At 36.3% G+C, this 15,018-nt stretch overlaps 1 protein-coding gene across 1 annotated transcript; it reads right to left on the bottom strand.

The window, feature by feature from the left end:
- Positions 1–2,823: 2,823 nt before the first annotated feature.
- On the bottom strand, positions 2,824–14,994 carry htra3b (HtrA serine peptidase 3b). The gene is made up of 9 exons (XM_052561236.1): positions 13,687–14,994; positions 10,256–10,355; positions 8,905–9,127; positions 8,621–8,815; positions 6,829–6,861; positions 6,461–6,575; positions 6,265–6,322; positions 6,039–6,134; positions 2,824–3,991 (listed from the first exon to the last, which is right to left on the bottom strand). Exons 1-9 carry the CDS (start codon positions 14,099–14,101, stop codon positions 3,823–3,825), a joined length of 1,404 nt encoding a protein of 467 aa, XP_052417196.1. The 5' UTR covers positions 14,102–14,994; the 3' UTR covers positions 2,824–3,822.
- Between the last annotated feature and the right edge of the window lie 24 nt (positions 14,995–15,018).

Consider the following 15,018-nt stretch of genomic DNA (forward strand, 5'->3'; position numbering starts at 1 on the left):
TCTTTTTCTGCACTTGTTGTTCTGTTGCTCTTCCTTTGTGCCATTCTTTGAATCCCTCTGCATGTGATTTACTGAGAGAAAGTGTGTCTGCATTCCACACACTGACGTGAGGTCTCTGCTGATGGCCCGGGACAACAGTGTGCACTTCAGTGTCAAGTCTGTGTTTGTGTTTCTGCAAGATCGTGTCTCATTGAATTAACATTCTTACACACACATGCAAGTCTAACAGCTTGTGGCTTCTATGGGACACTTCACTGGTTTGTTTTTATCGATCTGGTCAGGTTTAGAGACCAAAGCAGGAAATTGTAACAGACTTCACAGCTTAAGAACTTGAATGAAACCATCTGAAATGTGCATCACTGTCAAACATTGATGAGTGTGTTTGTACGAAATATGTTTAAAACTGTATAATCAACTAGTATTTTACTCTAAAAAGTATTTGGATTTTACCATGATACTGTATATCGTAGTAATATCCTGATACTTTTTGAAGTATAAATGCCATGTGATATGAATATAAACAGTAATATGGTGCATATCAACATAGCATTACTTTCTGATACCATGGTACTACCACAGTACACAGTGGTTAAAAGGTGATACTCTCTTATATTCAGAAAAGAAACAACTTGTCTCAAACCAATGTTTAAAAGTGATTTTTGTGTGAAACCAATGGCTATATTTAAGGAACTGTAATTAGCGATTAGCTGCATAGATGATTATTATTATTACAGAACACACCCAGTGTAACACATCTTTGTTTATGTTATTTTTGATGCCAAATCTTTATTTACCCAGCTTGTAGACAGCAAGATCCACTCTGAGTTGAACCACTTGGGTGTGTTGGCATAGCATTTCACACAACAGCATGCTAATATGCTACATCTAAACAGACCCGGTGGTTTTATTTATCTCAACTCTTGAACAACGCAATTCTGATTTCCTCCATGTGGTTTCACATGTGGTTTGGCTTAAATGTTGTACTCCAGCACAGTTACTTCAAATATTATATACTGTATGTTATTATAGTCAGATTTAAGGGTAAATTAAATTAGCATGTTTTAAAACTGTGTCAATAGATATCTTTTTTTATTATTATTTTAATAGCTTTGTTCTTTGAGGTAAACATATAATATTATAAATTTATTTGGCCAAAAAACAGGCATATATTTGCAAAAATGATTTTTTTTTTAACCCTTATCTTGACCCTCTGTCTGAAATGATCTGTTTTGTGCAGATTTAAAAAGATGCTGCTTAAGATATACTCATCAAAATGAATGTGTGTTTACTCTCCCATTTGTCCTGTTGTCAGGAGTAGCTCTAGTGCATGGGATACATTAGATAGCCAGTGATGCAGTGTGACAATAAAAACCAACTACGGAGCTTCAGGGTCAAATGTCACAGCAGTTCCAGACCAGCAGTTTTAAACCAGAAGTTAAGATGAAGATAATAGCATCATTAAGAGTAGGCTTAGTACGTTGGTCTTACAGTAGGTATTTGTTGAGGTGGGACTGATAGTGAGCAGGCATTTCCAAATGTATTTGACAGTGTGATAGCACAGCATCCAAATGAGCCATTTTTGTACAGTTACCTAAAAGCTAAGGGGAACGTTTTAGGCTATAAAACATGCAGAATATTTGAATGGAACGAAGACATCTCATATGTCGAAAGATGAAGGAAAATTAGATTTCTCATGTCGTGACCCATTTAAATTGAATGGGACATTGTGGAAAAAATGCAGGATGTTCTGCAAGCGGCTTTTCAGACGGACTGCACATCTGCCACATGACTCATTTTCCATTTATAGAACCGTTTTCTGAAGCCCCTCATTTCAGAAAACACAAATTGTGGGTTATTCTTGAAAAATTACAGTGGACAGGGGTGGCAGCCATCTTGCATCTATGCCAAGTCAAATTATTATTATTTTTTTCAAGATATAAGATTAATACAAATGTGCTTCTGGCTTTTATATGAGGAATTATTGTACAGTTTGAATCATCACTCTTTGTGTCTTCAAAATCTCTTTTGCAAAGTCAGTTGGTCAAGTTTTTCCCTAATATTAGAGCATGGTGCCACCAACACCAAGGTAATGGATTCGATTCCCAAGGAAAGCAAAAACTGATTTAATGTAAATGTGTTCTCTGAATGCAGTGTGTCCCAAATTATGTACTGTGTATTTTGGTGCATGAATTTAAGTGAACTGAAGTTATTTTGTTATCACTGATGCCCTCCGCAACATACAAAATGTCGTGGCAGTTGATTACACTATAGTGTCCAACATTACACATTTTTTGGTTAAATAAGTGCATCATCTGAGTATTGAAGGTGTTCTTTCTGTTGTATTTTTCAGTGTGGACACACTACTACAAAATGGCATGGAATAGTGCATATGTGCACAAAGTTGGACGTACCTTATATATCTTCATAAAGTATATTAAGGATTTAAAGATAATGGCACCATACGATTTTCTGGAAATGTAGATCTAGATGTGACAGGTCTACTTCAGTCAATAAGATAAAACTGTAAAATCGTAGCCGTGTGTAATGTCTAGATTTTTGTCCTCCACAGGTCCTGTCCAGACAGTGAGGACTAGAGGAAAAGCTCTGTGAACTGGAAAGATGTGATGGTATACGGGATCTGTGAATTTCCAACCCAAACGCTGACTAATCATGAATCATTAGACCTGACAACTCATTTAACTTGGCTTTTTTTTTTTTTATAATATGATTTAGTCTCTTCTTTAATTTTTTATTTCATTTAAAATTTTCAGCTGACTGCTTTGTTAAAATTCAACATTTATCATCCACCGGTCTGACAAGCGATTCTTTTCTGAGAATGTTTTATTTCATAGGTCCAACATTCATAAATCCAGCTGAAGAGAACGAAAATTATATGAGCATATTTGAAGACATTGTAATCAAAACATAAAATATACTGTAGACATTTAAGACGAATAGGAACATGAGCATATACAGACTGATAAACAGATTACATGAACAGAAGACGTCTCACTCTGATATCTGCAGATAAAGAGCACACAAATGACCATAAAATGTCATTCATCATGACAGTCACAAATTTCTAATCAATCAAATTTATAAAAAAAAAACAAAAAAAAAACCTTGCACAGCAATTGATTCTTGCCACTGGTGCCACAATGAAGTTAAAAAATCTTAAAAAGATTGTCCCTGTTTAACACATCATTGTGGATTCATTGCGGATTGGCTATAAAATATCACCAGTTTTGTCTTCTATAAAATACATATGGTAGAGTGGGGACGGCTACAATACTTATTGTATTTGCTTTAGTTTCTCATAGACTGTTTGCATTAGAAACCCAGAGTTTTAATACAATAAAGCAACATCAGTCCACTACTCACCCGTATTGCTGTAACACATGCACGAGGATTATATACATGTGTCTGATTTCATCCAGAAAAGATGAGGGGCTGACTGAGCATGTGCAGTCTGAATATCATCACTGTAGCTCACTCCTGATTGAAGAAATGAGCCATGCTGCAACTGTCCCCACTCTCCAATACTGCAAGTTTTCATATTTGCAATGCACAGAATCGTTCTCCGCTTCAAACCTGCTTCAAAGAGAGTGTGCTGTTATGAAATGCCTTTCATATAAAATCTCTTTTTCGCAGACTTGACCAAGATTGCAAAAGCTCAAGGCTAGATTCCTCTCAGCTTGTAAAAGAGGTCCTTGTTTTCTAGAAGGTTGCACTGTTAGACATCCCTTTGGCCATGACTGATATGATAAAAACCGATGTCTTCAGTGAAAGTTCGAAGGTTCACATTTCGAACAGGTGATGACATCACTGCATGATGACGTCAGGCTCAATGTTGAAGAGCAGGTCGTCGTTGCCCCTGCGCACCTCCAGCAGCAGAGTCGTGTCTTGGTTGAGCGCTTCCTTCAGGTCGCTGGTGCTCATCAGAGGCTCTCCGTTTAACTTAACGATGATGTCACCATCTCTGATGCCCCCTCTGAAACACATTTGGAGAAATTATTCACTACAATCATCAGTTGTGTACTTCTGGGACAACATATAGAGCTAATTGTAAAATAAATCCTGACAGGTGACCAGGACACGGACACAGAGAGGAGCCAAATAAATAAATATGTATAAAAAATATTTATATCAGCTAAATTGTTCCTGTTTATTATCTTACAGGCTCTGCTTTGAGCTAAGTTACCTTTTTGTGCTGTCACATGGACTATTTTACCAATTTCCTTACTTCCTTTGTGGGCCTTTAATGTGGTAGTTGCATTGCTGTCTACGCAGAGTCAGAAAGCTGTTGGATTTCATCAGAAATATCTTGATTTGTGTTCAGAAGAAGAATGAAGATCTTATAGGTTTGGAACGACATGATGGTGAGTCATTAATGAAAGAATTTTTTTTTTTTGGTGAACTATCTTGCAGAATATGTAGTAAGAAAACCTCAACTTTGACATATGTTAGTACTTCTCTGGGGTTGGGTTTTTATTCATTGATTTATTTATTTATTTTAATTTTATTATTTAATTTGAATGTAATGTTTTGCTACAATTCATTAAAAAAATAATAATACAAACAAGGAATCTGAGTTGTGCATAAAATGTTAGAATTATACATGTTGACAATACACCAAAAATAACAGCTAAAGAAAAAAAACTCATCTGACTGCCAATGACAATGCACCTGATTATCCAGGCTCCGCATTAGCATATTGCCCTCCCATTTGTTGGTCTTTTCCTGTTGGTCTGAATGAAAATGCTAATTCACTCTTTGCCACTAGGTGCTGCTTTTGGAGCGGTAAAAATAGCGGTTTCACTGATAACGCTTTACACAAAGCAGCACTGCGCTCACAAACGCTGCTTTATCAGGCATTACAGGCATGATGAAATGAAAATGAGACAGACCAATCACAGCAGATTAGCGTCATGCAAAGGAGGGGTTTAAACAAATTGTTTGGGAGTCCTTGAGCAAATACCGTATTTTCCGGACTATAAATCACACTTTTTTTCATAGTTTGGCTGGTCCTGCAACTTATAGTCAGGTGTGACTTATTTATCAAAATTAATTTGACATGAACCAAGAGAAATGAACCAAGAGAAAACATGACCGTCTACAGCCGCGAGAGGGCGCTCTATGCTATATATGTTTTTTTCCTCATCATGACGTATTTTTGCACTGATGCAACTTATATTCAGGTGCGACTTAGAGTCCGAAAAATACAAATAGGTAAAATAAATTCATATTATAAGACAATGAAAGGGTTTTTTGACCTTGCATGCATACCACTTGTTGTTGGGGACTCCCAAAACCATCTCTACATTTAGATTTTTTTATTTACAATTTGCTATTTTCTTGTTTTATATTATTTAACAATGAGAATGTTATTTGAATCATGTTGTAGTTTCATTATTAATAATGTTAATAAATGTGGTAACACTTTAGAATAAGGTTCCATTAGTTAATGTTAGTTAACTACTTTCGTTAACATGAACTAAGCAAGAACAATCCTTCTACATCATTTATAAGTCTTAGTTCATGTTAATTTCAACATTTACTAATGCATTATTTAAATCAAAAGTTGTGCTTGTTAACATTAGTTAATGCACTGTGAATTACCATGAACTAACAATGAATAACTGTATTTTCATTAACTAACATTAACGAAGATTAATAAATACAGTAATAAATGTATTATTCATTGTTTGCTCATGTTAATTAATACATTAACTAACATTAACTAATGGAACCTTATTCTAAAGTGTTACCATAAATGTTAATAAATCAAAATCGTTATCTTGAATCAATTAAACAATTTGAAAAAAACACCCATATTTTATTTCGTGTCATATCGCCTTGTTCTAAACATATTTATTACATAAACCTGTATTATACAAATGTTGCATTTCATAGTAAATTGTGATCTTCATTATGTTGTCATCCACTCAGCTCAGACAGAGATAAACCACTTGGCTTGAAGTTCTGAAACCTAACCACAACAGAAAGACCAAAGAGCATCTGGTTATGCTGATGCTTACTTCTGAGCAGGGGAGTGAGCAACCACCTCATGGACATAGATCCCGCTGCTGACATCAGGGAAATCAGGATTCTGCTGCCTCAGCTCTTCCACGAGTCTGAAGGAGACAGACAGAATGCCTCACATACACACACACACACACACACATGGTGACTAAACAGCACTGCGGTGTTCATTTACATGTGTTGTGTAAATACACAACAGCGTCTGTAGTGAAGGACACTCACGCTTCTGTGATGGTGAGCATTCGGATTCCAATGAAACGCTTCTTCACTGATCTTGGCTCTGAAACAATATGCAAATGTGTTAACACATTTAATCCTGCCAGGATGACTCCAAAAAGTAAAAAAATATGTTTAATATTTAATGATTCATCTGCTGACCTCCCTACAAATTCCCTTGTACAAAAGTTGCACCATGTACCTTTGTTCTGCTTTCCTAATGAATCATTTAAGAAGCGAGTAATCCTGTCTGAAGGAATGGCAAAGGAGATTCCTGCAGCTACCTTCAGGGTGTTGATTCCTATCACCTCCCCGTCCTTATAGAAGACAAAACAAGAAGAACAATTCAGTGTCAGCATGTTTGTCGTTGTATTGATTCAATGTGTCATTCCTAACCTGTCTTTCCTTCTTACAAAAGGTGAATTTTTTGATAAGCAGAAATTGTATATTCAAATCATATAGAAAAGAGTGGATATTTTTAAAGGCATCCAGATTTGTAAAAATATCTGTTGAATTGTTCTTGTAAGTCTAGTGTCAGAAAACTGAAACATCACAGTATGAAATAATTACCAAATTAACGAGTGGTCCACCCGAGTTCCCATACTAAGAAAAGAGAAAGAAATCACGTTAACTGTTGGTTCTCAAACTATTTCACAAATACATGATCTGGGATTAGATTCATGCCAAAACTACTGAACATTAATGTTGAAACACTGAACAAAAAAAACTTAAAATGAAGTAAAAATCTGAGACTTCAAATAAACAGCTTCCACTCTAAAACAGGAACAATTTGTCAGAAATGCAAGGGAATTGATGATTAATGTTAATTATCAACGCTCAAAACAGTTTAACAAACCTTATATTAATGGTATTAGACTTGTACCATAAGTACTGAACAAAAACATAAATTCAACACAATATGGGGATGAAAAAGTTTTTATTTTTATTTATTTTTCTGTCAAGGACTAGCTCATCATGCAGGGACAACGACACAGGGTTTGTACAAATTTTATAAAGTATCCTTCCCCTTGAGCTAAGTAATGTGCAAAGGTGGTGCTGCAAAGCTCCAGGATGCGAAACTTAAAGGTTTGGAAAGGGATGTTAAACTGGTAAGGAGTATCCTCATGATAGCCGGGACTCACAGGGAGTGAAGAAGGAGGTAACCTATCCTAATGTGTGTGCGCCTTAAAGATGATGGATGACTATTAATTCAGTTTCACCAAAGTAATTAGTCAGCACAACAGAAGCTATTTACTAGCTATTTTAGATAGCTATTGGCTAGTTTCCTTAAACAGTCTTAGGGGCCGTTTACACTACAAAGTTAACTGGAAACTTTTTTCTGTGTTTTGCCTGTTTGTTAACATGTCAACGGCGTTTTGGGGACTGAAAACACATATTTTTGAAAATGGGTTTCAAAGTGCAAGTTTTTGAAAACTCCACCTTTGTTGTTTCCGTGTTAACACCCAAAACGAGAATCTTTGAAAACGGTGACGTCATGCGCATGCGTAGTACGTGATAGGTATGTAGACATGCGCAGTATGTTTCGATTTTAAAGGCAGATGCGAACAAACATACACAACAATGGCGAAATACATTATACTGTTGTTGCTGCTCAAGACTTTGCTAGCGCTTTTTGAGCAAAGTGTGGATTAACTTCACCAATATTACAGCCAACATATAATCGTCACTTCCCTACAGGTACTGTTCACTAACAAGGTGACAGCGCCAACTACTGGCCTAGCATACCTAATAGTGTTTTTGGCCATTTTCACAGATATGTGTAAATGCAAATTGTTTTTAAAAAGTTGTCGTGTATACATGAACATTTTTTAAAACGCAAGGGAAAAACTTTTCTATTTTTGACTAAATCGTTTTCGTGTAAACGTAGCTTTAACTTTGATGGAATATTTTAATACATTAACAAGCTAATATTTCTGTCAGTATGGCATTGACAAGATTTCATCAAAAATATTAGGATATTTGGTTTGGATCCTGTTTATCAAATAAATTAGAATAAAAAGAATTAAAAAAAAAATAAGTTTTTGCTACATAATTGCAAATGAAAACTATAAATAATAATGGCAGCAAATATGGAAACTCTAGTAATTCAATAATTATTTATGATAATAAATTCTGATAATCCGACAGCAAGCAGCATAACTATTAATAAAATATAAGTTTTTGATTTTTTTTTTTTTTTTTTGTAAAGGGATTTTTCTTATTTTCCTATTTTTTTATAGTGTCGTTCAACACATACACACTTCTTGAATGCAATATGATTTCAGAAATGAATTTCAGAGGTTGTCTGGATTTCTTATGCAACAGCAGTAACATGTGTTGTTCTGGTTATTCAGTGTCTTACGTTGATGATGGCGTCAGTCTGGATGTAGTCCATGTCTGAGTCACGGAGACCCAGTTCTTTTCCATCTCTCTGTGCAGTGCTGACTATTCCTGTCGTCACTGTGTTCTGCAGGGCGAACGGGCTGCCGATAGCCACCACAAACTCACCCGGGCGCAGGTCTGCCGAGTGACCCAGCAATAAAACAGGCAACTTTTTCTGCCAAAGGAAGTAGTTCAGTAAACACATTTGACTTTTGTATTATAAAAACAGGTCTTGGAGTACAAAAAGGAGAAGATATCTCTTACCTGCGGATTGATTTTGATAGTGGCAATGTCAGACTTCTTGTCAATGTCTTTGATAGTGGCCTCATACACATCCCCACCACGCATCTGTACTTTGAGTCGCTGATGACCCGAAACAGATGTGGTGCTGGACACCACATGAGCATTAGTCACGATCAGCCCGGTCTCTGACATTACAAAACCTGAACCACTTGACAGCGGGACCGTCCGGCCAAAGAGGGGGTGTCTAGTGGGCAAAAGCGAAAATACAAGGCTCTCATTATTTTGTTTCATACATTTGCATTGATTATAAGTTACACTTATAAGTTACATACTTTCAAAAAGATTACTTGGAGTTGGAAATAACATAGTGTACATATATGTATATACTGTAATATACTAATAATACAAGTGCAAAAGGAATATAAAGTTTTCAGACACTCAGCTGCATTATTCACAGCAGATCAGTTAAAATGTATTATAGTTTAAGTTTATATAAAATGCTGTTAACTGAACTAAGAACACTATTTTTAAAAGTACTTTAAAGTTTATTAGTAGAACTTGGTTTAGTAGTAAATATTTCAATATAATTTCATATTTTTTCATAACTTTCTAAACTAAAATATTATAATATTTTATTATTTGCAAGTGCAGTGTTTTGGTCCCACTTTATATTGAGTGGCCTTAACTACTATGTACTTACATTTAAATGAACCATTTGATACAATGCACTTACATATATGTTTTTAAATTATACTTATATTTTTTTTTTAAAAAACTGCATGTTATTACATCTGTTATTAATTTCTGTAATTACACTAATAATTACTCTGGACACATTTCTTAAACCTACCCATACCACCAAACCTGTCCCTACACTTACCCTTATCCCACCTTGTACTTTTTTATGTAAGTACAGTACATACTGTAGTAGTAAAGGCCACCATATATAAATGGTTACCAGTTTGGTCTATATGTTTTTTAAGATTTGAAGTACACTAACAGTGCACATTTAATGCAACAAAGCACCATTTTTTTCCGAAGGGTTTATTGTATTTCAAAACATTAATTCCCCCCCCCCCCCACACACACACATACACACATACACACACACACATAGATATATATATACAGTATATGTTTCCAAGACAAAGCAACCCTATATAAAAGATTTGTTTACCCAGTGTCCCCATGCCACACTCTCTGACATCATTCACAAATGATTAGCCTTGGCAAAAGCAGTTGTGAATGTATTCGGCTAAATGACCCTCACACAGCTGTGTTTGCCAGGCACCTCCCTCACTTCCCCATGGTTTTAAAGCGCCATACAGATGGCTGCCACACCATGAAAGTGTTTGCAAGTGTTTGGGCTTACTTTAGGAACAGCTCAATGTGCACCACAGCAGGGGCGATCTTCTCCACCACGTCAGCAATGAAGTTGAATTTGTATCTCGGGCTGGTGGCCTGTGTAGGACCTATACTAGCAGAAAGAATTAGTCATGTTAATAATTCCAATTTATAAAATGATCAAAACCAGCTCTATGTTTTCTTCTGTATTGCAGCTACTGTCTTTTTATGTCTTTTCTGGCTCAAGAGGGCATGATTAGCAAGCATGCAGTGCATTACTTTCCTGCCGATTCAGATGGTATGCAATGATGATAGTTGGAGAAAGTCTTTTCACGGACAGGAAATGTTCCTCTAAAATTGGGTCTAAAATCACTAGGTGGCTTTTATCCGTGTGCATGCTTGATTTGGGTATGCAGTATGTATGAAAGAGAATGATGAGTGTGTAAAGTCCTAGTAATTAGGGCATGTTATTTTCTGCAAACATCAGGGTGGTTTTTCCCTTGACTGCCGTTTCCTGCGACCGTGTTGGCACAGCCATCATTCCTTTGTGTGCACACCCTGGTTGTCCTACTAACCTAAAATCTGAAGTCATTAAAGAATCAAGAATCAACTAATTTAGTACAGTTTATTGCTTAAAGTACTGCAACTAATCTCTTACACTGTTATTACATTGTGCAAATGTTTGCACAATTGTGCATTATGCTAAAAGTTGTGCTGCTTCATTTAAAAAAAAAAATATATATATATATTTTAAACTGTGATCTCGAGTCGAGAGTTTAAAAGAAAATAATTTATTTGAAATAGAAATCTTTTGTAAAATTATACATATATTTTTTGTCATGTTTGAAAAAAATACATATAATAATAATCTTACTGATCCCCAAACTTTTGAATGGTAAAGTGTAAATACATAAGCTTATATAAGTAAATATATAAGCCAAATATCATCAATATGTATTTTCTAATGCTTTATTCCTGGCTTTCTGGATGAACATATTTAAGCTTTATAATCTGGAAGCTGTTAGAAACCAAAATAAGCATGCAATGAATTACACTGTTCAATTCAACTGTTAATCATTAATCAAATGCAACACCCCATATAAAAGCACATTCCAGTAGAGCTGCATCACAGAGCTGTGACCTCTCAGATTTCATGACTGCAAAGTTAGTCAACTCCCAATGGCAGTGTGTGCAAATTCATTTAGACAATCGCATACAATACTGAGAAATGCCACTCGACCCAAAGTTGGCCAGGCATAAACCAAAGATGAATGTCCAATAAAAATATGTTCTAAATAGTTTTCTCGTTCATTTTTTCCAGTCTGGAGTGGTGAAAAGACGAGACAGCTGATCACACAATCTGGTGGAAAGATGATGGCCAGCATCTGTTTCTAAGGCAATGGGTTGCTTAATACAATGATTACGAAGGTTAGGGTTTTATTTTGTGGCTTTTGACTTAGTAGCCTAAATTGTATAGAATGATAGACTATAATTTAGGTGAAATTTAATGCTGTAATGATTTGCTGCTCTCCAAATAGCCATGGGCTTTTCTGTGGGTTCTTTTGCTTACAGTTTTGCTGCTTGCTTCGCTACCGGGTTATTCACCACATATATACATCAGTGTGGCCAGTGGCATTGCAGAGGCCAACAGTAACTAATGGGTGGATGATTGCTACCAGACGGATGTCTTTAAACCTGGTTTTGCTGAATCATTTTTTTAACAGACCTAAATATTTAACCTAAAAAGCCCATCTCTTTCTCTCTTGATCATTTCACCCCATCAATAGCCTTTTAAATCAATTCTAGGTCACTTCACACTGATAACGCGTCTCCAGAGAGGTGGCACCATTTCCAATAAGGTGCCTCCTCCCTTTTCCTGTCACCATTGAAAGAGCTTTTTACTGCTGATCTGGAAGCAGTTTGATATTTCCTTTAAAAATTATAAAGGATAGGGTGTTGGTAATGAGGTCTTGTCCAAAATCAGAGCAAAAGTGCAACCTCCACTGAGAACCCCACAGGAAATCATGCCCGGTCTGCAGAGCACAAAGCAGCCCTATTTTCCAAACTTCTCTGCAGCTGCCATTCGCACGTGAAGTTTGAAGTCATGGTCCCACTCTTCCAAACACTTACAATTGCTCTTTTGGTTATCAGTGGAGTTATGCTATGTGATGTTCACTAGAGGAGCTCAAGGATGTTATCTTCTTAATGGAGTATGGCACATAAAGCACAGTGGACTCATAGTGTGTGTGTGTGTGTGTGTGTGTGTTAACTGAACTATACTTTGGGGACAAAAATGTCCCCAGAATTGAGGTAAACTGCACTCACACTATTAGATGAAAACAAAACTTGAACTGAACTAAGCTGAATAATAAACTATGGACATTTGTAGATCTGCCTATACATAACTTATGACCATTTCAGCATTGACACTGTTATTGAACTTATTTAAATGAACAATGAACTGGTTGGAGCCTGAGTAATGACACTATTTACTATTATACCTTAATTAAATATGTAAACACTGACACTGTTATTGAACTTACCTGAATCAACAATGAATCAACTGAACTGCTGGATTGAATTCTTCTGATGAACTTGGCATCATTAACCTCGTTATATCCTTGCTCAATACTGTGACGCTGATTTGAAACAATGTGAATTTTCTAAGGTGCTACATAAATTTGAATGAAAAAACCTCACTCAATTGTTTTATTTATAATAAATGTTTTTTTTTTTTTTATAAAATTACATTTTTCTGGATTTTATAACTCAAAGAATATATTTCAGTGGTAATACATACATTGCACTGTGCCATCTATAAAGATTATAATAGGCTGTATAAAATTAACATGGCTGGTTGCAAAATCACTGTGCCCTGGTGGTAACAGGGTTGATATTTTAACAGTTGAGAACTAGCCTTGTGCTCAAGATCATGACACTACATGTATGGTATTCACACACTGTTTTACTCAAAAGTCTTAGTCTACATGTTAATATGGGACAGCACCTTTTGTGGATTGACCCAGAAACATATAGTACGTCCCTATTTAAATTGCTAAGGTTTGGGGTAGTCTCGCCTGTTTAAGAGTATTTGGCATTCTAGAAACTAATGAAGAGATTTTAGTCTAATGGCATACATCCCATCCTTCCCTTCCCAACATCCCATCCTCCCTTTCCCTCCCATTTACCACAGTGACCACAATTCCATTATTAGGTCCAACTATTACTGTATTGGTGATAACTTTTGCCACACAACTATGAATAATTAACAACTTAAATATTTAACCAAAAAAAAAAAAAACCCCGGCATGTATTAATTTATGATTCTATAGCACAAACAATACTGTTATTGTAGCCTATTTCTGTAAACCTTTTAAATTATTAATTTCTGCATAAATCAAGACATTAATCATTTTTGATATATAAAGTTATTCCTCTTGCTATACACAAATCACTTACCTTGCTTGCTTTCACAGGGTCCTTTGTGCAGGTTGGTGACCGCGGGCAGACCCTGCTGGAGCGCTTTCCTGCTCACGGCCTTCAGCTGGCAGATGTTCCCGTACGTGTTCCCGTCACTGCCGCACACTTTACTGCTGTACCTGCACTGACACACGCCTTTGGACAGTCTTTTTCCAGACGGGTGCTTGCACTCCAGCCCGTCCCCGCAGGGCAGATCGTCCTTGCGGCCGCACGGCTCTCCCTCTCCGTGCGCGCACACCAGACAGCAGTTACAGCGGTCCGGCACATACCCGCTCGGGCAGCTCGGGCTCGGACACTTACTCACATCACAGCGCTCGGAACACTTCAGCTTAGTGTCCGCGAGAGCAGCTTTGACGCAAATTAAAACGACGGAGACCAACAGAATGACTTGCATTTTTATTATTATTATTATTATTATTTTGTTTAAAATGAAAACAATTTCTCAGACAGTTCTTAGATAGTCAGCGTCTTCTGGAGATCACCATTACGCATCAGATTCCCAATGCAAAAGCTTGTTTCAGATGAGATTCTGCGTTCCTGCAGGATCAGTTGAAAGTCCAGTGTGAAATGGTTTGCCCCTGGAAGAGGAATATTTCTTATTCAAGTCGATCTGATCTACTGATTTAACGTGCAACTTATTGAAACAGTGTATGTGAAGCCTCTAGATGTTTGGTCCTGTTGTATCTGCTGAGCATCTCAACATCCTCGAGTGAAGTCTGCTTTTCTCTTCTCTCTAGAGGAGGCGGGGAATTTCGTTCACGCCAAAGCGCTGTAGTATGATTCACTGGTGATGGGAAGTCCGAGTCATTTCCGCGAATCGGTTCTTTTGAACAGTTCGTTTCAGAGAACCGGATAAAAATTTTTTTTTTTTTACTTCACGTAGCTTTATTTTTTAATTAAGGCATTTGTTGTAATTCCGTGTTTTTTGGCTATTTCTGCCTTGACTCGTCTCATAAAACAGCTTTACTAAATTGCAACTTCATCATTACAAATGTGCAAATACAAATTTAAATGCATGGCATAAAATATAGACAATTGAAATGACATTAAAGTATATTTTAGTTTGCCATACACGACTGTCTAATTACTATACAGTTTAATGTCAATCAAGTAAATGTGTGAAAACATACATTCAGTTCACAGTGTATGCTAAAGTGTACTTCTTTTTCACAAAGGAACTGTAAAGATCAAACACAAGTAACTGGTCTTTGACTAACACATTCACATATCTTCATTTCAGCTAACTCCAGTGCATCTCTGATTACTGTACCCTATTTGATCTGGACTTGATCTAATAATGAACTTCTTTGA

Source organism: Carassius gibelio, chromosome B7 (assembly GCF_023724105.1).
Source record: "Carassius gibelio isolate Cgi1373 ecotype wild population from Czech Republic chromosome B7, carGib1.2-hapl.c, whole genome shotgun sequence".
Classification (NCBI taxonomy): Eukaryota; Metazoa; Chordata; class Actinopteri; order Cypriniformes; family Cyprinidae; genus Carassius; species Carassius gibelio.

Excerpts from the sequence above, each read along its gene's own strand:
- htra3b (XM_052561236.1), bottom strand. The coding sequence starts at position 14,101 with ATGCAAGTCATTCTGTTGGTCTCCGTCGTTTTAATTTGCGTCAAAGCT. Across the intron at positions 10,356-13,686 it reads ACCCTGTGAAAGCAAGCAAG|GTCCTACACAGGCCACCAGC; the intron begins GTAAGTGATTTG and ends CTGCTAGTATAG. Across the intron at positions 6,576-6,828 it reads GTGGACCACTCGTTAATTTG|GACGGGGAGGTGATAGGAAT; the intron begins GTAATTATTTCA and ends GTCTTCTATAAG.